The 25,836-nt window shown below is 54.0% G+C and overlaps 1 protein-coding gene across 1 annotated transcript in view; it reads right to left on the bottom strand.

Moving 5' to 3' along the window:
• The window catches only part of AJAP1 (adherens junctions associated protein 1), a 114,135-nt gene extending 92,246 nt beyond the window's left edge, over positions 1-21,889 (bottom strand). Inside the window, exon 1 of the mRNA XM_033115367.1 lies at positions 21,035-21,889. Coding sequence (XP_032971258.1) covers positions 21,035-21,063 — 29 coding nt within the window. The 5' untranslated portion in view covers positions 21,064-21,889. The remainder of the gene's footprint in view (positions 1-21,034) is intronic.
• Positions 21,890-25,836: the final 3,947 nt, after the last annotated feature.

The raw sequence follows: 25,836 nt of genomic DNA, 5'->3' as shown, positions 1-25,836 counted from the left end.
CGCGGCCACCTCCCTCTTCAAGCCCTGTTGCATCCTTCCTGTTTCAAGACTCCCCGGCTCACTGCTGCATCTCTCCATCTTTCTGTCTCTGTGTTCAAGGGCACCTGTGGTTACACTGGGTAAGCTCCCTGTTCTGGTGACCTTATTAATTACCTCTGCAGACCGCTCCCTGGGTGTCAGGGGATGAATTCAGGGCATCGTGTCACATCATGGTCACAGCTCGGGAACTAGGGGTAGGACCTGTTTGGGGGCCGTGGTTCTCCCCCGACATCTCCCACAAGAGAGGGACACACACCGCTGGGGACGCAGGAATGCACTGGACAGGCATGGTCCCATCCCTGGAAATGACTTGGGAGACAGTGGTATTTGCAATGGAAACGCCTCTACTGTGGCTTCTGATCCCCAATAAAGGGGGCTGCTTTGGGGCCCCCTGAGGAGTCTACGGCAGACGTTCTGCTCCCAGGACCCTAGGGGTTAGCGGGTCACCCTAATTTGAAAGCAAAATGTAGGGCCCTGAGCCGTAATGAGATCCCAACACCACGTGGGCAAAGCCCGGGCAAAAATACGTCTGCCATTGCTGCAACGCACCCAAGACCAAAACATCCAAATTCGTGTGGCCCTTCGAGGCTCCTAGTGGCTTAGCTGGTTCGTTTTCGTTTCACGTGCCTGGAGCTCCTGTATGTCACAGTGACTTGGGGGCCAGCAACCCCAGTGGCATTGGGCAGCCATAAGGTCCAGCCGTGGAAGGCCTGTGTGACCCCAACCGCTCCTGCCATCCAGTGTGGCCATCACGTGCTCCACGACAGCCCCCCATAATAATCTGCACCCACAAGATGTCCAGCTCCTTAGCCTAAATGTACACGCCGCAGCATAATTCACAAGCAGCTCCATGGGTCTCAAACCAGCTGTGCCCAGACCCAGAGAAGGGGGGCTGAGGGATTCCACAGAAGGACTCCACCACGTGGGGAAGAACTCAGGAAAGCACTGAGTACTGAGTCTCTGCTCTTCCCACGACACCTGAGTGGAGGTGGGAGGACTGCCTGTGGGTCCCTGGTTAGACCATCCCCACGAAAGCAGGCTCTAACAGCTTCCTGTGAAACTCCCTGCTCCCATTAATTACATTTTCTGGTTACCCAGGGATTCAATTTTGTTCAGTCTCCAGATTTACAAAAGCAGGAAAAATAATGGGCCAATATCTTTTAGATTAGAAGCTCGGCTAACGAGGTTTCCATGTCATCATGCCAGTGTCGCTTGATGAATGGGGATGTGATAGGAACACAGGTTGGGAGGGATGTTTGGAAAAAGACGGCAGGACTGGGAGCGGCCCACCTCCTCCACCTCCTGGGGTGCGATCGGGGAAAGTCGGAGCCGTCCTGAGCCCGTGACCCACACCTGTTGGATGGGAAGACCCAGGGTCCGACGGTTCAGGTGGGCACAAAGGTGCAGGAAGAAGATGGATGCGTGCCACGTGACACATCGTAAGTTCCTCATAATAGTCAGCTGCTGTTGCTACTTTATGAAGATTGTCGTCATGCTGGTAGTCTCGTTATTATACGTTGGACCTCAGTTCCTTCTACCACCAAATAAGCAGAATCACCCAAGTCTACTCACGCTTGTGAGAGCAGTGGAAGGAAGGCATGGGATGGAGTGTGAGGCAAACTCTAAGACACCAGCAAGTGTCACTATTCCCGTCATCTCTCAGAGAAGTGACGATGGAGAAGGTCCAGGATATTTTCTCAAATGATCTGCATCCCAGGACATCCCTTTAAAGATGCTTTCCAAAAACTTAAATCCCCAATATTGACTTAGTTTGTCATTTGTGGTGACCCCGTCTCCAAAAGGGAGAGGGAAAAAGAACATTCTGGAAAACTGTTCCAGCTAATACACGTTTGCCCCTCCTTTCACACGTTTTCCTGACCATGTTGCCTAGTGAGTTCTTGGGACAGGAAACCACAGACGGATGAGGCTGGGGGAGACCTCTGCCTTGTCTGTCCCTGGACAGTGACCCATAGGGGATGGCAGTTTCCTGGAGCCAGAAGCCGAGTAGGCATCCTACTTCTGTGCCAGCAAGACCCTGCTCTCACTGAAAAGCGACGGGCTCAGCAAACCAGGCCACAGCTGGGGAGCTCCGAGTTCATGGCACGTAGCTGGGTCAGAGAGGTCCCATGCTACCATGGGGTCCAGGCTGGCATCTTGCTGAAAGGAGAAACGTCAGCTGAGGCGTTTTTCAATAGACCACACAGCTCAGCTCTGAGGTCCAGGAAGAGGGGCAGCAGAAGTCACTGAGAGTAAGATTCATCCCAGGGGCAATGGCTTTAATTCACTCCCCAAATGGCTCATAATCCCTCTTTAGTGTAGAGCTTACAAAAAGCGCTGCTTCTCGCCCGAGCCTCCTCCCTGGGGATGTGTTAGGAGTGAAGCCGGAACAGCTGCCCAGCGCCCAGCGCGCAGCCCACAGGCAGCGGGGGCCTGTCTGCTCTGTGACGGGGTGGGGGGCTGGGCTGGCGCTGTGACTAAAGCCTGGTGCCCGGCGGCGCTGGGCTGTGCTTTTCATGCAGCCACCCTCCAGCCAGCCTATGGGGGGGGTGACATCCCATCCTTCAGATGAGGAAACCAAGCTCTGAGGGACCACGGGAACTGCCCAAGGCCACACAGGACGCACAGCTGTGTCCGAGCCAGGTAGCTATAGATAAAAGCCATGTCCAGGAAGCACTGGCACCTAAGCATGCACCCAAAGAATTGAAAACAGGGACTGAGAGAGACACCCGGACACCCACATTCACAGGTAGGCTACTCACAAGAGCCAAAAGGTAAAACCACCAAATCTGTCCATCAGTGGACGGATGGATAAACAAGAGTGTCCCATCCATACACTGGAATAGTATTCGGCCACGAAACGGGATGGAGCACTGGTTCACACCACAACGTGGATCAACGTCGAAAACACTAAGTGAAAGAACCAGACACAAGAGGTCACACAGTGTAGGATTTCATTTATACCAACTATCCAGAGCAGGCAAATCCACAGACAAAAAGCAGACTGGTGGTTGCCAAGGGGTGGGGAAAAGAGAGAATGGGGAGTGATAGCTAATGGGTATCAGGTTTCTTTTAGGAAGATTAAAATATTTTGGAAGTAACTGGTGGTGATAGTGGCACAATATTACGTGTGTACTAAGTGCAGCCAAAATGTGCACTTTAAAAGGCTTAATTTTATGTTGCACAAATTTTACCTCAATAAAAAAAAATTTTAAAGTGTTGGCTGAGTCTTTGTCCCTCCTATTTTCTGAGGCTGGGTCCTTCCTGTTGGCTGAGCCTGAGTCCTTCATGTTGGCAGAGTCTGAATCCCTACTATTGGCTGAGTCTAAGTCCGTCCTGTGAAATCCAAATACACCCTGTGGCAACTGACATAAATTGCACCTGCTTGTGACTCAGTAGGATTCTGGAATTCCTACACAACAGGGAGTCTTAGAGTAATACGAGGGGCTGAGGGAGGTTATGGCAGGGGAGGTGTGGAGCCCACCCTTCCCGTCATTTCCCAGAGCTGCACTGGACTTCAGTCTCTCACTGAAAATAAATGAGGGATAATAAAAGGAAAGCAGGGCCCAGCACAGCCTGGCCACTGCAGGCTCTGCCCCTGGACGTCAGCCCTGGAACCGTCTCCCAGGCGGGGGCTCCTGGCTCCAGGACTGGCACGCACAACATGCAGAACAAGAAAAAGACGTGCCCGCACTCTCCCTGGGCGTCCCCCTCCCAGAACCGGGACTGGACAGCAGCGCTGCCCGTGAGTCTGGTCAAGCTCCTCTTGGAGTCTGTGGGCACCACTCTGCTGACGTTGCATGACTGTAGACAAATTGCTTAACCCTTCTGCCTCAGTTTACCCATTTGTGAAATAAGGCTAATGACATTTCCTGACCTTGAAGGGCTGTTGAGAAATTTTGTTAATTAAAGTTTCTGAACTGCTTGACACCTGATGGATGAAAAGGGCAAAGATTTCTTAATCGGTGATTTTCAAGTCCACTGGTGCCTTCCACCCACTTCCCCCATTGCACATACTCCACACACACACCTACATGTACACACATACACACACACACACCTACACATATCCCCCCAGAGACACACACACACACACACACACACACACACACATGTTCCCCCCACACACACACACACACGTCTCCCACAGACACACACATACACACGCTCCCCATGCGTGTGCGCACACACGTAACAATTCTCTTCCTAAGCTACTTGAAGGAGGGGGCTTTTTGCTGCATTACCACACAGGTTTGGAGCCACACGTGGACAAAGGAAGCCACCCCCTAATGACATTATTGGGGAAGAAAACAAGTTCCCCAGAGTCTTCCCTTTCCTATTCGCAATCTCCACTTTGACCCGGTGCTGTTGATCCACCACCCTGCATCTCAGGCTCTTCCCAAAATGCAAACGTGCAGCGTGGGCAGGCTGACGAGTGTCACCTGAGGGGTCCTCTGAGGCGGAGAGGATGCAGAAAGGGGGGGTGGAAAGCAAGGTGGGGTGGTTAGAGCAGGCTGGGAGCTGGCCCCACGTGGTCCTGATATAGCGTTTTCCCGAGAGTAACTGGGTGAAAACAGACCAGTCGCAGGGTAGCTGACCACAGCCCTGTTTCCTGGGCGCCTCCTCAGCCAGGGTTTCCTCGGGCCTCCACCCAGAGCTCCTGGCCTCCGGGTTTCTGATCGTCCTTCAGGGGGCCCCCAGCACATGACCGCCGGGCCAGCCAGGACACGAGGCTCTGCCCGCGGTGACACCCCAGGTCTTTTCACTCCCCTGACTCCCAGCAGTCCGTCTCCTCCCATGTCACTCCCCAGGGTGGTCTCCCCCTTTCCAGCTGAACACCCACAGGAGGAGTGGGCAGGGCTTCCCCGGGACCTTCGCTGATGGTCCAGCCTGCAGAACGGAGCTGGAGTCCTGGCTTGGCGTCCAAGGCCCCCACTCTGGCCCTGGTGACCTTCTCAGGCTCCTCCCTCCCATGGCCCCCCACATACCTTCCTCCCCAGCTACACAGAAGCTGGAGACTGATCCAAATGTACCTGCTCTGCCCACTCCTGAGCTCCTCCTGGGGCAGGGGCCTGAGGGTGAGTCTGCAGCAAGTCGTTTAACTGCCAGGGGTCTCCATGTGTTCATCTGTAAAGCACGCACACCTGAAGTGCCCGAGAGACAGCAGCCATCCTGCTCCCTCTGCCTGGATGCACCTTCCTTCTTGGGCATGCCTGCCTGCCTTCTACTGGTTCTCCCAGCTGAGGTCAAGTGTCACTTCCTCCAGGAAGCCTTCCCAACTGCTCCAGTAGAGCCACGTGCTTCTTTCCCCGTGGCTCCTGCAGGGCCCGGGAGGGTTCTCCTGTCTCCGTGCCCCAGCACAGCACTCAGGAGACACTCCATCAGCACTTGCTGAATGAAGCCATCAGCAGGGACTCTTCCGTGGCCTGCAGGTCCGGAGCCCGCCTGGGCTGCAGTCCTGGGCCAGCTGACCCTTGGGACATCACCCGGCTGGCTGGTACCACGAAACCACAGCCCTGGCTTCGCCCATGACCCTGGATGCCACAACCTGAACAACAGATGCCAGCGGAGTGAGCTTGGGGCTCAGGTTTTCTGGAGCATCGGCCTCTGTGAAGAGAATCAAATTAGGCTGAAAATGCTGAGGGAAGGAGGAACCTGGAGCGTGAGAGCAAAGAGACCTCAGGTAGTGACGAGCAGTAAATTAGCCGAGTGAGGGCTCTAATCGAGAGGCTGCAATGCCCCTGCCAGCCTGCGAGGTGTGAAGCCACAGCGTCTGGACCCGGCGCCTAATGGGGCTACTCCATCAACATTTTCTGGGATTGTGAAAGGCGGTGTCACAAAAATAAACATGCTTACTCTTGTCTTACATAATTGGCTCCCTAAAGAATCTGTGCCTTCCGAAAGCCACCATGTGCCTCGGCGGGAAGCATAGCGTTCCCCAGCATCTGGCACTGTCCTGAATGTTCCCTCTACAAAAAGAGGGGGTGGGCACAGCGGGGCACGCGGGTGGGCGCCTAGTGGGTCCTTTCCTCCTCGTTGTAACGGACCTCTTCCCAAGAGCCAGCGCGCGGCCTGAATTCAGCTGGGCCGGAGGCCAGGCCTTTGTCACAGGCTGGCCTGGTGGTTCCGGGAGGTTCATCGCAATCCATAAAACAGAATGCCCGGCCTAGTACCTGATTCCTTTATAGAAAATCACTTTGAACAAATGGTGGTTCCATGCCCATGAAGACCATGCGGCGCGCCCAGGGAATCTCTTCACCCTTGCCCAAGACAACGTTTGGCAACAATTAGGGAGATGGACTCCCCAGTGGAACGTTTACTTTAGTTCGTGGTGGCCATGGGTCCAGGAAGGCGCTCATGGGACTCTCGTCAAAGGTGAGCTACGTTATTTAGAGCTCCAGTGGAAGCACAGCGGAGCCAAGTGGGTGTCACCCAAAAGATCGTCTAAGGAAACAGAAGCAGGCGTGGACTTGACCTGCGCCGTCTCCAAACTTGCCAGCTATCTCCCAGGGCCACCCTGACCTGTCGGAGGACAGCGCTCCTGACCCACCCCAGCAGGACGGCGTTGTCCGAGCATCTGCAGCCAAGGGTGGGTGCACTTATTCCTTTGTGGCTGCCCAGTTGGGCCCCAGGCAGACCCCCAACCACATGGATAGGCTTCTGCTATCACGTGGGCCCGACATCCTTACTACCAGTCTTGGAACACCCGACGGTCAGGAAGTGTCCTTCCCAACCTCTGAATCCCAGGTGTCCATGTGTGTCCCCCACCAAGCCAGGCAGGAAGGAAGTTGACCCCTGGATGCTGGGCTCCAATCCCACGCTTTGCTGCCTGCCTGGGCCTGGCAGAGGTGGAATTCCTTAAACACACCCAGTGCCCATGTGTTGTCTTCCAGATGGAATGGTTCAGAGGACAGACGCTGGAACTAGACTGCCTGGGTTGGAGTCCCAGCTCTGCCATTTACTTGCTGTGTGACCTTGGGCTAGTCACTTAACTTCTCTGTGCCTCCTCTGGAAAAAGGAGATCATGAAATGCTTACATCGTAGCAATGCTGTAAGGATGAGTTAAGATGTGTCAAGTGCTTCGGACAGTGTCTGGTACGTAGTAACCACCATGCAAGTGCTCACTAATGTATCTATATGCCTCCATGAAGGCGTTCAACCCGGGGCTACTGACAAGCATGTCTTCCACCCTCCCAGGGAGGAAGGGACACTCTGTGACACTCGGGCTACCATTTTCCCATCCCACGCCCAGAGCAGACATGATGAGTGGTCTATGGGCACTTTTCCCTCTCAAGCCTCAAGGAGAACTCAAAAATCTTTCTCAACACAGCTCGAGGAACCAAACAATTGACACTGGTCCCCAGAGCTGAGATCTCTTCACCACCCCTAGGTCTGGGGAGCCCCTGCTCGGGCCACCAGCTGAGAAGCTGGCATCTGAGAGCAAGGACTCTGGAGGGCCGGTTGGGCCATGACTCTTGTCCACACACCTGGGACCAGCTCAGGAAGGACGAAATCACGTTCCTCCAAGTTCCCGCTCCCTTTGGAACAGTCCCTATCCTGGACCGTGCGTGGTGTGGCTGGGGAATGGATGTCCCGTGAGCTGCGGCATCTTTAACACAGCGCAACCTCATTTCCGGTGAGCTCTGGCCTGTGCTCACCGACCCAGCACCGTTCTTCTCATCTAAAAGGATCCCCCAAAGCCCTTTGCTATAATCTGCTGCAGGAAGGTGGGCTTCCTGAGCTGGCACCACTGCCCCACTGGAAGGAAACATGATCCAGAACACACACAGCTGCCACCTAGCAGAGGGGGGCTCTTTGCAGGGCCACCCCCCCCCTCTTCTCCACTCCCAGGTCGCAGGCTCCTTCCTCCAGGCATGGGGACCACACCCAGGCCAGCTGGCAGCCCTTCTTCCTCTAATGAGTCCAGGTGTCCCCTCCAGTATCTTTGCACCAAGACACAGCGGAAACCACTGTACTCGGATTTATCGCGTAAGATGCAGTGCCGTGGCGAGACACAGTTGTCACTCAACAAATGTTTATCACATGAAAAATGAACAAACAAACAAGGGCTTATGTGTAGTCAGCTCTTCCCTGTAGCGCCAACGGAAGGAGCACATGGAAAACCAGAGGTGGAATCCCGCGTACCTGGCCCGCTACATTTCCACCAACCTAATTCCATCGACAGGGTTTGTTGTGATCCCCGCAGCATTTCTATCTGTGGTCATCAGGTATCCGGGATGGCGAGAAAAAAAAACCCTGTGCCCACGAAGTCCTGCACACAAATGTTCACAGCACCAACTGCAAAGCAGGAACGGCGACAGGCCCCTCCACAGGGGAACCGCTAAACCGGGTGTGGGATGCCCGAAAAGGGATGCAGCTTGGGAACACCGAGCCTGCTGGAACAAGGCTCAGTGAAGCAAACCAGACGGGATGGCCGCGTGTGTGAGTATAGGAAATGCCCAGGAGAGGCAAGTCTACAGAGACAAAAACCACATCCGCGGTTGCTGGAGGCTTAGGGGGCAGAAATGGGGACTGTTAGTAGCACAAGGGGTCTTACTGGGGGTGATGGGAATGGTCCAGTCTGAACTACTGTCAAGGTTGCACACATGGTAAATTTACTAGAAATCACTGACTTGTACACTTAAAATGTTATGGTAGATAAAGCAGACCTCAATAAACACACACACACACACACACACACACACACACACACACACAGTGGGCAATCCTTTCTACCCAGTTATGCTAAACCCAAGTTTCTCAATGTAACCATTCATTCACTTCCGCAGTTTAATTTCGAGACAACTCTCAAGAGGGCCTCCCTGGAATTGGTGACATATTTATTTTTAATTATTAAATAGACTGAATAACAGTATCTGTGTCACAGAGATGTTTTCCTCCCTTGGTGACATTTCATGAATCCTTTGCTGCAAAACAATCTCTGATTTAGACGACCAGCCTTTTACTTCAAACTGCAGGTGCCCGATGGAACTGCGGTTTTAGAGGCAGCTGGATACAGGACTGGATCCTAAAAGTGTTGACCTGATGTCACAGCAGCTGGGTTCTTCAAGTTTCATTTTATTTCATTTCATTTTTGTTTTGTTTTTCCCAAAAGGGCAACGTGTAACTTACAGGAGTGAAAAGCAAATTTCACATAAAACCCGGGAGCCATAAGGGACAGTAGAAGAAATATGAATGGACCTTAGAGTCCATGAACCCGGGTTCAAATCCCAGCTCTCCCACTAACTTGCTGTGTGACCTTGGACAAATGACTTAACCTCTCTGTGTTTTCCTTTGTAAAATGAGAGCGACAAGACCTGCCTTGCAGGGCTGCCATGAGGATCCTGAGGACTGAGATGATGTAGATTGATTGGGTCACTTAGCACAAAGCCTGGGCTATGGAAAGGTCTGGAACTGGGGTGCTCTAGGGCCTCCTCACAGGACGTCAAGGACAGAATAAGACAAGTCATGAGTCTAGTTCATGGGGTCTCAGAAGCACACAGCGGAATCTAACACAGCGTCCCAGTGCATCACCCAGCTTCACTCAACAGCATTTATAGAGCGTGTGTGCCCGTGGGCGCACACACACACTCACACACACTCCAGTTCTTTCATCATAAAGACCAAAATGAGGCGAAAACAGCAAAGCCACCAACTACCGTTCTGTTTCACAACCTTGAGTCTCATGTGTTACTGATGTAGAAAGAAGCCAGCTGTTCTTGATTTAAAATCCTCTGAGCGTGGTCTTGAAGCCACCCTACGTGCCAGGGTAGGAAAGTGGGGCTGGCCCCAAAAAGGCTGCTCTATTTTCGGAGCTGACCTAATTTATGTGAGGATCTGGACAGCTCTTCTTATCCAATAATTATGCAGCCGGTCGTTTATCACTGTCACCGATGATGGATCTCATAACGTTAGCAACACCGCACGTTCAGATGTTGCTGTATTTGCATTCTCCAAAACGTGGCAGAATCACAACATGGCAAATTTCGTAAAGTAATTGTTTCACCCTTTTCCCCCTTTCCACATCACCAAATCCGACTGCATGTTCCTAAGAAGGGTGTACACACACACACTCACACACAGAAAATACAATCAAGTGCTAATCTTTGACAGAGAAGTAGAGAGCATTTGTATTTTTCCATTGAACCATTTATTTTAACTGTAGACGCACACATGCTGTCAGACTAACAGACAGATCCTGTGCCCGGTACCCAGTCCTCCCAGTGGTCACACCTTACAAAACCTCAGCAGTGCTGCAAGCAGGGGGATCCTCACACCATCGCGATAGAAACCACTCTGTCCCAAGCAGCCCTCAGGGTTTCAGCCACAGCCTCTCCCCTGCGAGCCCCCACCTCATTTTAACCCCTGGCGACTACCACTCCCTTCTCCACTTCTATAATTTGGTCACTTCACGTTGCTGTGGGATCATCACAAGGTATGTGACCTTCTGAGAGTGGCTTTTTTCACTCACAGAATTCTCCAGAGAGTCGCGCTGCCATTCTCATTGGTGGGTGCTATTTCATGGTGTGACGGTGTCACCACGTTTCACGTTCACCATGAAAGGGCATCTGGCTTGTTTCCAATTCGTGACCATCACAAATAAAGCTGCTATAAACATTTGTGTGTGAGAATACATTTCATTTCTCTGGCACAAATGTCCAAGAGTGAAACACTCAACCATATTCAGGGGCATGTTTCCTAAGAAACTGCCAAACTGCTTTCCAGAGCGGCGCTAACATTTTACCTCCCACCAGCAGTATGAGTGAGACAGCTTCTCCACATCCTCACCAGCACTGGGTGTTGTCAATATTTTTTATTTCAGCCATTCTGATAGGTGGACAGTGGTGTCTCATTGTGGTTTTAATTTGTACTTCTCTAATACATGATGATATTGAACACCTTTCCACACACTTTTTTACCATCCAAATAAATATCCTCTTTGGTGAAATGTTCCTTCAAAGCTCTTATGTGTTTCTAAGTGGATTGTTCAATTTTTTTCTTGAGTTTTGAAAGGTGTTTATGTCGTTTAGATACTAGTCCTTTGTCAGGTATGTGTTCTGCAAACATTCTCTTTCACTCTGTAGTTTGTCTTTTCACCCTCTTAAAAGAATCTCTCACAGAGTAAATTTTAAAATTTTGATAAAAATCCAATGTATCAGTTCTTCCTTTTATGGATTGTGCTGCTGATGTCAAGCTGAAGAACTCTTTGCTTAGCTAGACCCACATCTTGAAGATTTTCTCCTTACTTTTTTCTAAAAGTTTTATAGTTTTACATGTAATTCTATGGTGTGTTTTGAGTTCTTTTGTATGAAGTATGAGACTTAGGTTGAGGGTTTTTTTGTGTTGTTTTGTTTTGTTTTTTGTGGGGGTGGCTATGAATGTCTGGTTGTTCCGGCACCATTTGTCAAAGAAGGTATCCTTCACTGAATTTGCACTTTTGCCAAAAATCAGTTCAGATATTTGTGGGGGTCTATTTCTGGATCCTCTGTTCTGTTTCATTGATCTATGTATCTATCCCTAAATTGATACTACACAGTGTTCATTATTGTGGCCATATAATAAGTCCTGTATCCAGAGAGACCGAGTCCTCCCATTTTATTATTCTTGTCCACAACTGTTCTAGCCATCCTAGTTCCTTTTCATGAGTTTCAGAATAATCTTATCTATATTTACAAATATTTTGTTGAGAATTGTGTTCAACCTCCACATCAGTTTGAGAATTCACATCCTTTACTATGTCTACCTTTCCAATCCATGAACATGGTATGTCTATCCATTTATTTAGACCTTCTCTGATTTCTTTCTTCTGCCTGTGAATCCTCAGAATTGTCAGCATAACATGTTTTGTTAAATTTATACCAAAATACTTCATTTTTGAGTGATTGTAAATGGTATGGAATTTTTCTTCTCAGTGTCCATGGGATCACTGCTAGTAGATAGAAATGCAGTTCATTTTTGTACATTTATCTTGTATCCTGCAACCTTGCTGAACTCACTTATAGTTCTAGGAGATTTTATAGATTATGTGAGATTTTTTTCTATGTAGACAATCCTATCATCTGCAAATATAGTTTTATGTCTTCCTTTCTGTATGTCTTTTATTTCCTTTTCTTCCTGTATCACACTAGAGTTTGCAGCATTATGTTGAATTAAGAGTGGTGACAGTGGACATCCTTGATTTGGTCCTGATCTCAGGGGAAAGCTTCTGGTTTCTCAACATTAAATATGAAGTTAGGCGTAGACTTTTGGAGATGTCCTTTATCAACTTGGGGAAGTGCCCCTCTATTCGTATTTGTCTGAGAGTTCTTCTCATAGATAGGTATTGAGTTTATCAAATGCAGTTTTTCTTCTTTAGCCTTTTCATATGATAGGTTGTATTTACTGATTTTCAAGTATCAAACCATCCTTGCATCCATGGAATAAACCTACTTGGCCATAGTATATAGGTCTTTTTACATACTGCTGAATTGTATCTGCTTAAGAGTTTTGTTATTGTATTATTATGCTAAGGATTTTTTTGGGGAGGGGCTATTTGCACAAGCGATATTGTTCTATAGTTTTCTGTTTTTGTATGTCTTTGTTTGACTTTGATATCAGAGTAATCTCAGCTTCATAAAATGAATTGAGAAGGTTAGTTTTTTAATAGCACTTTTCTGATGCCAGACCTTCTTCCCTGAAATCTTCCCTCCCTCCAACCTAAACATTCTTTTTTTCAGAACCAGGGAATACCATGAAAATGCCCACAGGGCCCTGGCACGCTATGACCCATCAATAAATAGTGAATTCTTGAGAACCCACTCCTGGAGCCATGGTGTTTAGCTGCCCTCCTCATCTTTCTTTTGCTAGAATCTTCACAACAGCTAACAGAACCTATATGTCAATTTGAAGAAGTTGCACCATTGGATTTGGCCAAAGGAAGGCACTTGATCTGCTCTTCAGTCGCCACAAAGTTCCATTAGATTGAATATAGGGATCTAGAAAGAATGAATCTGTGCCCTACTTTAAGTCAGTACATTCGAAATGATTTCAATGGCATCAAAATGGGTGTTCCCGGAGCTCAGGGAGCTTACCATTTAATTTAGGGCTCCCAAATTGTGGAATTACCCCACAATGCAAATTCTGTACTTTAATCCTCAGGAAAGGGTGGCCACAAATGACCACCCAGGGTGCCTCAGCAGACCACACTCCCTGCCTGGAAGCCCTGCCTGGTGAGGGACCTTGCACTCAGAAGGGGCACCAGCATTGTTTCATGAAGACACAGGGTGGGCTTGTGGTTGCAAGGGCGACCCCGCCAGTCCCCCCAGAACTCCCCTCATGCCTGTGCAGCACTGAAACGCAGCCCAACCACCCACTCAGAACCAGGTGTCTCTGAGCAGCTGCCAGCAGCCAGGCTCGGATGTGGCACGTTCCACGCTTACTCTCAATCCTGTGAATACGGCCAATTTCCTCTGCAGGAGGTTTTGTTCTAAAAACTGGTCTCTTCACCTGGCGTTGGAGCTCCTGAGAACACGTGCTCTGATACCCACTGGCCCCCAAACGCCACAACACATACTCACATGCACGCCCACCACACGTGCACACACACACCCACACATCACACACAAACACACACACCTCCAACTGCATATACACCCAACTGCACACTCTCCAACACACACACACGCGCGCGCGCACACACACACACACACACATTTCTGGAACAATGTTCCGACAGGTTTTCATTCAAACAAGGCCTTGGTGAGTCATCGTCTCTTGTGCTCCCATGGGCCCTGAGACAGCTGGACTGTCATCATCGGTGACAGGTGCCAGGGTGCAGGGGACAGGAGCAAGGCCCCGCCCTCAATTACCTGTCCAGTCGTTGAATGTGCCTCAGGAGGGAGCGCTGGCTGTCTGCCACCCCACGTGTGTTCATTCAGGAGTTTAAGAGGACGCTGGAAACATTTCTCCCAAGAGGTCAGCTCTCCCTGCCGGCAGGTCACCTGGCCTGTTTGCTCTTGCACTTGCTGGTCTTACCTCACCATCAACCTACCCCAGGCTCTGACGCCTGTGTTACAAGTGATGAGGCTTTGTCACTGCCTCCTTGGCACCCCAAGAGCGCTTTGTCACCATCCGGTGCAGGAAGTGCCCCAGCAGGTCTCAGTGACCTGCCTGCACAGCCTGCCATCTCCCTCTGCAGGCTGCGGGCACCCCCTGAAAAGGCAGTGGCTGCTGCCCACCCAGCTCATTGTTCTGCCTCTGCCTCTGGCGTGACCGGGCACAGAGCTGGCACTCGGCGAACATCCACTGTTGAATTAGAAGGAATGCCAGCCAGGCTGGCCCTCCGCGGAGCTCCTGCTAATGGAGCAACAGTGCCAGAATCAGACACTGGCTGGGGGGGTGGCAGGCTCCTCAACACTGCCTTTGCTCACCTCTAAAGAGTTTCCCCAGGAAAGAGTCCAATACGCAGCCTCGAGCTCCACGTGGCTCCTGAGCACCCCAAATGCAGCTGCCCACAGGGAGATGTGTTATGGGAATAAATGACACCCCTGACTTCAAAGACCAAGAATAAGAAGGAAACGTTGATGCTCGTCGGTCCTATTTTATGTTGCGTACACTCTGAAATGACAGTATTTCGTGTACACTGGGTTAAACCAAATGTATCATTCGAGTTGAGTTCCCTTTTTTGTTTTGTTTCACTGTGGCTACTGGAAATGTTCAAGTACAAATGTGACCCATATGATATTTCTAACGGATTGTGCTGGTCTCTACCCTGATCACAGTATTTGGACCCCCCCCCCACAAAGTGTCCCTCACACTGCACATCCGTGGGGCGTCTACTCATGGTCCAGCATCCCCCAGTCGCTCAAGAACTAAGGAATGAATTAAAGGTGTGAATGAAATGAATGGAAGCAGAGATCAGGGCATTTTCTATTATGTGGACATCTAACGCAGACGTGTTTTATTAGAGTCGCCATGCTGTCCATTACATCCCCAGGACTTATTTTACAACTGGGAACCGGTACCCTCTGACGCCTCTCACCCATGTCCCCCAGCCCCCACGCCCGCCCCCGGCAACCACCAGTCTGTTCTCTGGACTGCAGGTTTGAAAGTTGCTAAGAGACTAGATCTTACACGTTCTTATCACAAGAAAAAAAGATTCTGTAACTGTTGTGTGTGGTGACGGATGTTAACTAGAATTATTATGGTGATCATTTCCTGATATTTACAAATATTGAATCATTATATTTTACACCTGAAACTAATGTTATGTCAATTATACCTCGATTGAAAAGAAAAAAAAAAAAAAGCAGGAGTGTCTTAGCCATGTGCCGTGCAAATTCTGCTGCTCACATTTGGGACAGGAGCAGAGGTGTCTCACGGTGTGTACGGGTCACTAACTTCCCTCAACATTCTCCACCTGCACACCCATGGATTCTTTTACCGACCAGAACCTTCTCTTTCAAATGAACTGGCTCTATCTCTACTTAACCATTTCCTGGTCCCTGGTAGGTGTATAAACTGTCCCCATGACCGAGAAAGCCAAGAAGAAGGGGAGATTTCAGCCCAATAAGTTTGCCTTTCTGCCCAAAGCCCCGCCAAGTCTCCCTGTCCTCCCCTGGTGGTATGTCAGCACCCTCATCCCACTGCCAAACCTGTGCCACCTGCCTTCATGTTCTCTCCCCAGACTTAAAAACTGGATGCTCTCACTCTTACTGAACTGATAACGACGGAAAGAATTTGGTGAGGTAGTTTTTCCTGAAAATGTCTGCATTCCAATTATAACTCAATCCTCAAGCCAAAGGAATGAATCTCTAATGGTGGAATTGTGAACACCAGTAAGCCAGGGTGAAGAAGTGATGTATCTATTTGAGTCAGGACAGGCCCTAAACTTAAGACTGGCCTTGACTGGGCACTCCTTTCCTGGGTCTCAGTGTGAAGTTAGGGACAATTGACGACAAGGGCAAGACTTGATAAAGTAAGGGCACGGTGCCGTGTGGACACAAGTACTTATCTGCAGACATCTCCTGAGCGTTTACCGTGTACCAGGCACTCTTCACAGGAGGTGAAGAATGAGACGCAGTCCGTACCCAGGGAGCAAGGCTCCTCTCCAGTGCAAAACAGAAGCCCATGTGCAGGTTCCCAAGTTTCCCCAGTGGACACACCCCCTTCATCACTGGCCAGCTACGAGGCCCGGGCATGCTTCCGATGCTGTCCCTTCCAGAAGCCCCTGAGGTCACACACAGCCAAGCAGGACTCTTTCAGCAGCCACACTGCCCAGGCAACTGCCGACATGGGGCTGGAAACAGTAGAAGGGCAGAGAGACAGCAGCCCTGCCAGGCCAGCCCTCCTTGGCCAGCCACCGAGAGAAAGCACAACAACTGGCAGAAATCCCAGTGAGTGGACAGAATAAGCACAGTGAATGGCGGGCTGGGGAGGTGGCAGCACAGATGGACCCAGCATGGCTGCCACCAACCTTTCCCCGGGTGGAAAGAAATAAAGGGACGCCCTTTTGCAGAGTGCACTCATTGGACAGAGATGCAAACACGAACCCGAGCCCTTCCCCACAACCACCCGCGGGTCCCATGGCAGACCCCTGTCTTTTGCCAACATATGAATGAGCCCTCCATTCTGGGCTTTCTTTGGGTCACATTGGAGATGTCTGTCATCTATATGAAGACCCCCACAGATGAATGGTGGGTTTCTGGCTTCTCACTGTCCCCAGGGTCCTTTCCAAAGAAAGAAGCTGGAGCCCAGCATCGCTCCCAGAGCCACGTCCCAATTAACTCGGCCGCTGGGAGGCAATTCTACAGCTGCTCCACCCGACCCCCCAGCAGCAGGAGAAGTCTGAGTCCTTCTCACACTTCTGGAAGGGCCTTCGGGGGCTGGTGTTGAAGAAACACCCTGCTGTTTCCGGTTGATTGTTGGGGGACAGAGTGCTGCCCTGACGAGGGCGCTAGAGCAGCTAGGCCTCTGCCAGGTGGCCAAATCTGACCCAGTCCAGAGATGGAGGGACACCCAGGGAGCAGGGCCTCCCACCCGAGGACCCCTGGAGCTCCGATGGGCTCGCTGCAGCCTCTGACTTTCTATTAACTGAGAGTTAATCCGAGTTATGTAACTGCCACGCCCCACTCCCAGCCTCATGACTCATGGAGCCTAGAATTCCTGGAAGGGGGTCTTAGACAAAGAGAGTCGAGCCGGCCGCGTGGTCTGTGGGCTCCAGCTGCACAGAGCCCTGCTCCTACCTCCCCCTCATGTCTGACTGGCATCGGGCAGGAGAAACCCTCTCGAGCCAGACTTCAAACATAGAAACCTAGATCAAGGATATATTTGGCTTTCCAAGCTAATCTTTACATCAGTTTGGTCTCTATTGACTTGTAACCCTTTGAAGAAGATTTGGCAACTCCGCATGGAAGGCAGATGACTCTTACGTAACCCCAGACAGGACCCGTGGGCTCTGGAAAGCTGCGCAGGGCTGGTCGGGCTGGGGGTTTGGTGTTTGCCCACTTCATCGTGACCCAGGGTGCGGCTCTACCCACATGTTGTAGGTGCCCTGTGCGTTTCCCACAAAGAACCCAGGAGATGAAGGACTCAGGACTCACACCCAGCCCACCTCTGCCAAACACCTGGATGGTGTCCAGGTCAGTAGGTGGGGACGACGAGGCTGAGATGGGGAGTGCTGTGCCCACCACCATCTGAGCAACGCAGGCCAGGAGGCTGCAGGAAGCAGGGGGGAAGCAAGCTGTGCCCTCCCCAGGGACCTGGAGACAGCCGTCTCTGAAAGGCGTGGAGCTGTGTCTGCTTCTCAGCTGCCTGCCCTGCTCCCCACTTATCGCCTCCTTCCATGCACAGAAGAAAAGGAAGCAGGTAATTGATCACAATGAAATCAACAGAAGGGGCAGACTAGGGGGAGCCTGCCAGCCCCTCCTCTGCTTGGACAGTGGATCCCGGAGGTGGGCGTGAGGGGCGGGGGTGCGCCCGTGTGGTGGGAGATTTGAGCTGCCTCCTAAAATGGCGATTCATTCCAGCATTATTGTCCCTGACGAGCCTCACAGCCACGGACGCTCCACGGGGTCCAGGGGCAATCAATTCGGTGGCAGCAGCTGGAAACGGGCATGAGCCAGGATTCACCAGGAAGGCCGTGTCTGTGGACAGAGCGTCTGACTTGGTCCTCTAAAGGCACTGCACAGCCCCAGCTGCTGGAGGGCTTCTCAGGCGGGGCTGGTGACAGCCAACCCACGGGGTCCCTGCGGTGAGGCCCAACTGTGGCACAGTGTGGACAGCACCGTGGGGAGAGCTGTGAAGCGCCCCATGAAAAAAGAGTCATATGATGTTGTCACACACCCTATCCCCACCACACATGCGCCCCCAGGGCCATCCAGACAGAAGGGGCCACTGAACCTTAGGGTGGGAGAACAGACAGAGGGACCCATAGGGACACAGCCTGGCATCGGCGAACTATCACACACTCTCCTAAGGACACCTTGCAAATGCCTGGCGGGCCCCAAGCCCGACAGCTGCCACCCCGAGAGCTGCAGCCTCAGAGGCCGCTCACCCCCAGGCCTCCACCCTGGGAACCGCTGCTTGCTGAGTAAGCGCCCCCCCTGCCCCCACCCCACACACAGCTGCCCCTGGTGCCCATTTATGTCAGGCTCCAGCCATCCGTGCTGAAGGAAGTTATCTTCAGAGCTTTGTTATGGCCCCCACCAAAAAGGCATAAAAACAGCTCAGTAAGTCAGTCTGCTTCCCCTCCTAGGAGGAGAAGGCTCCAGGCACAGCTCCGCTCAAAGGCAGAAGCAAAACGCCGAGCCCAGACTCCGTCTCGGAAGCCAGAGCTCATTGCTCAGGCAATGCCCAGAGCTTCCTTCTGTCACCTGGGCTCCAGGTTCAGTGCTTGCCTGACATCCTGAGGCTCCAAGCCTGGCAGCAGGATGCCCCATGCTCACCTGGGAGCCATGGAGTAAGCAAAGGTGACAGCCTGATTTCAAGAAAAAAAGTGCATCCCAGTTCTCCAGCAAGCAATCTTGGCTCTCGGGTACCGTTACCGGGTGCCTGTCGTGACGCAGAAGCACAGAGACCCTCCATACAGCCCTCCTTCTGGCCAGAGTACGGCTCCACAAATGACAGAGCTCTCTCCTGTCAGCCTCCCAAAAAGGTGACAACTCATCCTTGGAGACCCACTTAGAGAAAATCTCTTGTGCTAACACCAAAGGGAAAAAACAAAAGGTCAAACTTCAAAATCACCAACAGAACTATTTCCTAAAGCAAAACCCCAAGCAGATCTCACTTGGCGATGTTTTAGAACGCTGTGTCGGTGAATTCTGAGCCAACAGAGCGCTCACCGTCTGTGCTATTTACTCTCCTCGCCCCTTATCAAAATGTACTAATCTTTCTATCTAGCAACTTACTAATAAAAAAAAAAAAGATGTCGGTTCAAATAACTTGCCGGCAGTCAGCCAGTAACCAAGTGCCAGACAGCGGTTCAGGAGGCAGCTAGGAGCTGAAGGAGCGCACAGGTCGGGTGGGGACCACCTGATCTTTCCCAAGGCCCAGGGGGGGCCCTGGGGTCTGGCTGAGACCCCGAGGCAGAGGGCAGGGCGCCAGGATGGGTCACCGGCAAAGCTGCCCGCTCCATTTTGTCTGTTTCCAGAACCTTATCTAGCCCAAGCACACGACATGGATTCAGGCCGAGCCGACACCCAACACCACCGGTCTCACCATTAACCTTTTGGAGCCCACGCGCGCAAAGAGACCCGGCGAGGAATGCCGCTTCCAGTAAAGGGCCAATAATAACGTGTAACAATTTTCACTACATGTTGTCAATAGTCTACCCCCGGAGTGGGGAGTCGGCTCAGAAAGCAAGGCTGGCTAGAAAACGCTTGGCGAGCTCAGCCCACTTCTGATTTCTCAAAACCAGGACGCGCACTTGATCCTCCCTGGGGCTCACTCCCCCGGCTTTTGACCGCGTAGCGGTGGGGGCGGCTCAAGCAGCCGGCTCCGGCACCAGCGGCCCTTTGGTCCCCAACGCGAGAGCGTAGTGCATCCCAGTGGACGAACTCGGGAAGCGCACGCCGGCTTTCTCCGCCTCCGCCTACGTCCTCCCGGCTCTCGCTAGCAACCTGGGACCCAAACGCACCAGCTCCGCTCCACGGTGTCCCCCGGCAGGAGGGCGACGGCTCGGAGGCAGCCTGCCCTGCAAGTGGACAACTGTGCCCTGCTGGGTCCTAGGCCGCCCGTGGCAGGGGTTGAAGCCCGAGCGCCACCGCAGGCGAGCAAAGTTTGACGAAAAGGGTCTTCCTGGGTACCCCCACCGCGGGCTCCAGCCTCCAAGCCCCTTTCCAGCTGGACCTGAAGCCCGGGACACAGACAAGCCTCGGGGTGCTCCCACGGGTGTTTCTGTTTGGATCGGGGGGAAGGTGCCCGTTCGCGTTCCCCCAAAATCCCACGGTCTCCCGCCCCAGCTGCCCGCCAGCTGTGCGCGCCCGTCGGGCCCGGAGGTCACCGGCAGACAGCTGGATCGGCAGCTGGAAGCCCGGGAGGCCCCTGCTCAGGCCCGGGGCCCCGAGGCAGAGGAAGGGCGGGCGGAGTAGCTGTTTGGTTTTGTTTTCCTTCAACCCCGCTTGCCAAGGTCTCGCCCGGAGCCGGGAGCCCTGGCTTTCCCCGGCAACCCCGGCCCCCGCCCTGGGTCCACGGCCCGCCGCGCCCAGCGGCCCGGGCTCCTCGCTGCGAGCCCCGGGGCGGCCGGCCAGGACACTGCGCTGCTGGCGCCGCGAGCTGCGGGCATCCTTGCCCGGACCCCGGACGCGCGGAGCCCAGGAGTGGGCCGCTCCCTGCGGAGCCGCGGAGCTCCGAGCTCCGGACTGGAGCCCCGATCCGGCTCTCTGTGCACCCCGGTGGCCGCTCGCAGAGAGCGAGGAGGGGTCCCTTTATTTGCAACACTGAGGAAAGCGCCTTTCAGCCCAGCCCAGCACCCACGCACTCACGCACCCACAAGCATCCGGGCGCCGGTCGGGTCGCTCACCTGAGTCCTAAAAGCTGTTGAATCCACATGGTCACGTTTCGGGGAGCGGAGCCTCAGACCTTGCTTGCCCCGGCCATCTGCGCGGCGCCGTATCCCGCTCGCTTCCGTCCCGCGGCGCCGGTCTCTGGCTCTCGGTCCGCCGCCGCCCGCCGCCCGCCGGCCGCGGGGCGCAGAGCGAGTCAGAGCGCGGCCGCGCGGGGCTCCATGCCGGCCGGCGCGCCGCCGCCGTTGGGGCGCATGGCTCAGGCGGGGCGGCCCGCGGGGGCGCACATCCTCCGGCCGGGGTTTGGGGCTCGCGTGCCCGCTCCGGGAGGCGACCCAGCGAAGGCGGCAGCGAGCGCGGCCGGCCCGGAAGGGGCGCACTCCTGCGCTGCGGCCGCGCGGCAAGGGGCAGCAGAGAGGCTGCTTCGCCCTCCGGGGTGGCGAGGAGGGAGGCCCGGCGCCGCCGCCGCGCACCGTGCGTGTCTCTTGCCTCCAGTCGGAGCCTCGCGCCGAGAGGGCGACGTGGTCAGGGGTGGGGGTGGTGGGCAGCGATGCGGGAGAACACCGGTCGCTTCCGCACGCCGCCGGGTCAGGGGGCTCTACCCGGGCTCCGCGGCCGGCCCGCGCCGCTCAAGTTGGCCGGGGGCTCCGTCTGAGCGCTCGCTCTGCAGACGGCCGCGGCGCGGGAGGCGGGCAGGAGGCGGGCACGGGAGGCGCGCTGGGCGAGGGCGCCGTGGAGCGCAGGGCGTGGGGACGCGCGGCGGCGGCGCGGCGCCGAGGAGGCGCGCGGGGATCCCGGGGCCCCGCCGCCCGCGCCCACCGCGCCCGCCGCAGAGCCGCCCGCGCCGCTCGGCCGCCTCCCTCCGCGCGTCTGCCTCTCCGCGCGCTCGCCCCCGCCTCCCCGAGCCGGTCCCAACTCCGCCCGCCCGGCCCGGCTCACGTCACCCGCTTCCCCGCCCCTCGAACTGGAGCCTGAGCCCCCAGCCCGGCCCCGGCTGCTGTTCACCGCCCCTCCTCGCGGGGGCCCGACTGGCCGGGCGGGGCAGTGCCTGGAGCGAGCGACACCGCAGGCGGGGCCCCAGCCGCCCCTTCCCTATCCCCGCCTGGTCCTGGTAGCCGCCTTGGGAAAGGCTCAAGAGAGGCCTCGGGCTCCGATTGGACCGCCGCGCGCCGCCGGATGGTGTTGCCACGGTAACCAGATGGCATGCGAAGCAGTTCGAGGTTCCGACCCGGTTATGGGTGAGCCCAATGGACCCGGAGAGCTGATTTGGGGAGGGGGCGTTCCCGAGAGAGCGGTCCGGGGGCGCATGGATCCCGGCTGCGCGAAAAGTTTCCTCCAGATGGAGCTGCATCAAGGGGCCGCACAGGAGTTTGTGGAAGGCCGGGAGGGTCCGCTACTGGAATTCCTTCTCTTTCCACTGCCTGGGCCCCACCTCGCGCCCTGGTGGAAGAAGTCATTGCGTTCCTGGTCGGAACCCAGCACCTTGTGCCCGAACCCAGCCCGGTCCTGAATGCCAAAGTTCCAACAGCCCCCCACCCGCCCCCGGACTGAGTGTCTCACAGCCCCTGCTCTGGCGACCGTAGCTGCTGCTGGACCAAGCCCTGGCTCCGGAGGAGTCTCTGGAGATTTCCAGAATTGGGCCTCCCGGACCGAGCCAACCACCGCATGCCAGCCCCCTTCCTATCCCTGGACTTCCCAGGGCCTACCTGGTTAGGCGGTGTTCGCAAGACAGTGACGAGAGAAGAAAAGACCTGCTGGGGGACCCCGTTCTCTGAGAGGAGTGACCGACAGTAAAACTCAGCATTGCAGGCCAGACCTGCGGACTCCTGGAGAAGCCTCAGACACAGCCCTGCTTTCCGCTCTCAGTGCCCTGCAGGGCGCTGCCAAGTTAGGGGCCTTAGAATTCTTGCCAGTGCAGTTCCTCGGGGCCAAATGTGGAAGTGGGGCCCGGGAGGGGAAGAGAGGTTAGCTGGCAGGTGCCACCCCCCGCTGGGCTGTGGAATCACCTCCACCCCTGTGACAGCAGCACCCAGGGCCCCCATCACTGGGAGGGGTTAGCTGGTGCCTGAGGGGACCCAGCCCAGCATGGCCCGGACTGTGTGGACTCCCAGGTACCCCTTCATCGCCCAGGGAGGAGGATGGGGTGACTGGCCTCCAGACAAAGATCCCAGAGGAGGGGGCAGGAGGCAGGGAAGTGTGGTGGCAAGAACACAACTCGAGACAAGGGCAAACCAAGCACCTCCGTTTGCTAACTGTGGGGTCCTGGGTGCTTTACCTAACCTCTCTGACCCTCAGTTTCCTAGTCTATAAAATGCCTTCCACAGAGATTCTTGTGGGGATTCGATGAGATGGCCTAATACATAGTGTCACTATTAGGGTCCAAAGACGCACGAGGCTGACTTAGCGCTTTACCTGCCTGGCCACTCCTGGGTGACCTTCCCCTAGAGCCCTCTGCCCAAAGGCTGTGGGGACAGGTCTCGCTACAAGACTGGGAGGTCCTGGAACACGTTGGGCCCGGGATAGCCAGCCAGGAGAGTGGTCAGCCGGCACTGCTGCCACCTAGCGGGACCAAGTGGGAGTCCCGCACCAGGGAGGCCCTTCCACAGCCCCAGTAACCCCGGAGGAGGCTGCAGGGCCGGGGGGCTGGAGAAAGGGTGGGGCTCCCGGCCACTCGGCCCCATGATCCCTTGGGCAGCCTAGCACACACCTGCGGACCTCGTCTCAGAACGTTTTTTAGTGCACACGCAAAAATGCACAGCATTAGTAGGAAGCCAATATATTGAAATGCATTATTAGCATTTTAATAAAACAAATTTTTGATAGAGCGATGTATGCTCTTTTTATTACTGCATTAATTCCTTGGCCAAACAACAAAATAGCACCATTTGGGTGCTGACACGTGCAGCAATAATATTTTAAGATATCCGCAATCACGGTGACGTGATGGGAAGACGTCTGCAGTGTGTACATCTGACAGTCACAGGTACAGTCACACGCTGTGGTGTGTTGCCTACATTGATAATGGAAGGAAATGCCAGATTTCAGTTAGAGTTCTCGAAAATAGAGGTGTAACTTCCCCCCCATGCAGGTGAACGACCCCTTGAATTCTATGTGTGTCCCCTGGGCGGCCCCAGACCCCAGGTATGAACCCTGGGGGCCTAAGCAGATAGTTAAGAGGACAAACCTGGGAGTAAGCTGTCAGAGTCAGGAGGCGGTGTCAGAGAGGAGTACACAGCACAGGCTCAACTGTGTGCAGGCCTCTTAAATCTTTGGTGGGGGAGGGTGCCTGACCCCGCCCAGGCTGGGAAGTATAGTTTAAGACCAGGGCACCCTTCTCTTGTTTTCCCTCAGGCACCTCCCGTCCCATTCCCTCCACAGAGAACACCCACCTATTATTTGCTTTTTATTTTTTTGTCTTGATGAAAACATTGTCATTTGTTTTGCATGCTGAAAAACAGTGAGACCACGACTTATATTTATTTCACTGTTAATGTAACTGGTTTCCTGTACTTTGACAGCGTCTCATATTGGGGACTGTTTCATTTTTCTCCCCTCTTGAGAATTGGGTGGGTGAGCATGTCATCCTGCACAAAACAGTCTCTCTCTCTTTCTCTGTCTCTCCTCACACACAAACACACACCCGCATGTGTGCTGACGTGCCTAACAGCAAGTGCAAAAGGGAAGTTCTCAGATGTTCCTGCTGTGGAAAGATCTCAGGGTCCCCTGCCACTTCCTGCCGGCGCCTTACCCCCTAAGGGCAGCTATCTGCACCTGAGCCTGGAATGCCAGAGGCCTGTCTGAGCCCCTCACCTCTGCCCTATTTTCCCCCACAAAGCAGTTGTCTGCCCCCTGCAGGAGGTCCTCTTGGAAGCTCTCTTCAGCCATTTACCTAAAGGCCTTCACAGACTCAACTCTTCTTAAAACCATCCAAAGCCAAATTGAGCTGCCACTGTTCATTTTTCTCCCAAGGAGGTAAATGTGTCTTAAGCATGACGTTTGATTAAGTCGCTAAGTTTGTGGTTTTAAATGAAAGGGGAAATGCTAATTAAAATTATATACATGTCCTTAAAGCACTCACACTACTGTCTTCTCTGCTCCCTGTCTTAGTAGAACACCCCCCCCAGCAAAAGTTGCATGTGCTGATGGGGGGAGGGGTGCGGAAGAAACTCCAAGTCACTTTCCTTCTACTAGAAGGTTAAACCCAGACTTTGGAGGTCCTCCCAGGCACCTGAGCTGCTCCCCAGGTGAGTATGCTCCTGGCTGCAAACCCCAGCCGAGAGCAGGAGCCAGGCTGCTGAGTCAGAGGCAGGAGAGAGAGGCTGACCCCCCCGCCCCCATGACTCACACAGGACAGTGACCGCAGCCTGGGGCTGGCAGGAAAAAATGCCAGGTCACTACTGCCCAGTCAAACACTGGAGTTTATCGGATGAGGGAAAGATGGTCCCGGGCTTGCTCTGAGCCAGCGAAGGACTCTCGCGGCAGGTAGAAGGAGGGCTTCCCAAGAACCTGACCTGGCCCGGGAACGAGAAAAACCCCCATTTCAGGGCTCTTAAGGATTCTCTGTGTTGATAGGTTTTCCTCTTCCACTTAGATGGGGAAAAAGGATTAATTTGCATTGCAAGATAAAGTGACACCATTTGAACTCAGTCCCTGGGCATTGTGGGGTCAGGAGGTCTGGGTGTGAAACCTGGGCAGGGAAGCCGGTCAGGGGCTGGGGTGCCCCAGAGGGAGGGGTTGCCATGCCCAGTGGAGTCCTTACGTTTTCTCATAACTGTGGCTGGGACTGAAGTCTGGGGTTTTGTCCTGGGTTGTGGTTTTG

Source organism: Rhinolophus ferrumequinum, chromosome 9 (genome assembly GCF_004115265.2).
Source record: "Rhinolophus ferrumequinum isolate MPI-CBG mRhiFer1 chromosome 9, mRhiFer1_v1.p, whole genome shotgun sequence".
Lineage (NCBI taxonomy): Eukaryota > Metazoa > Chordata > Mammalia > Chiroptera > Rhinolophidae > Rhinolophus > Rhinolophus ferrumequinum.
This window is presented reverse-complemented; position numbering and strand designations above follow the sequence as displayed.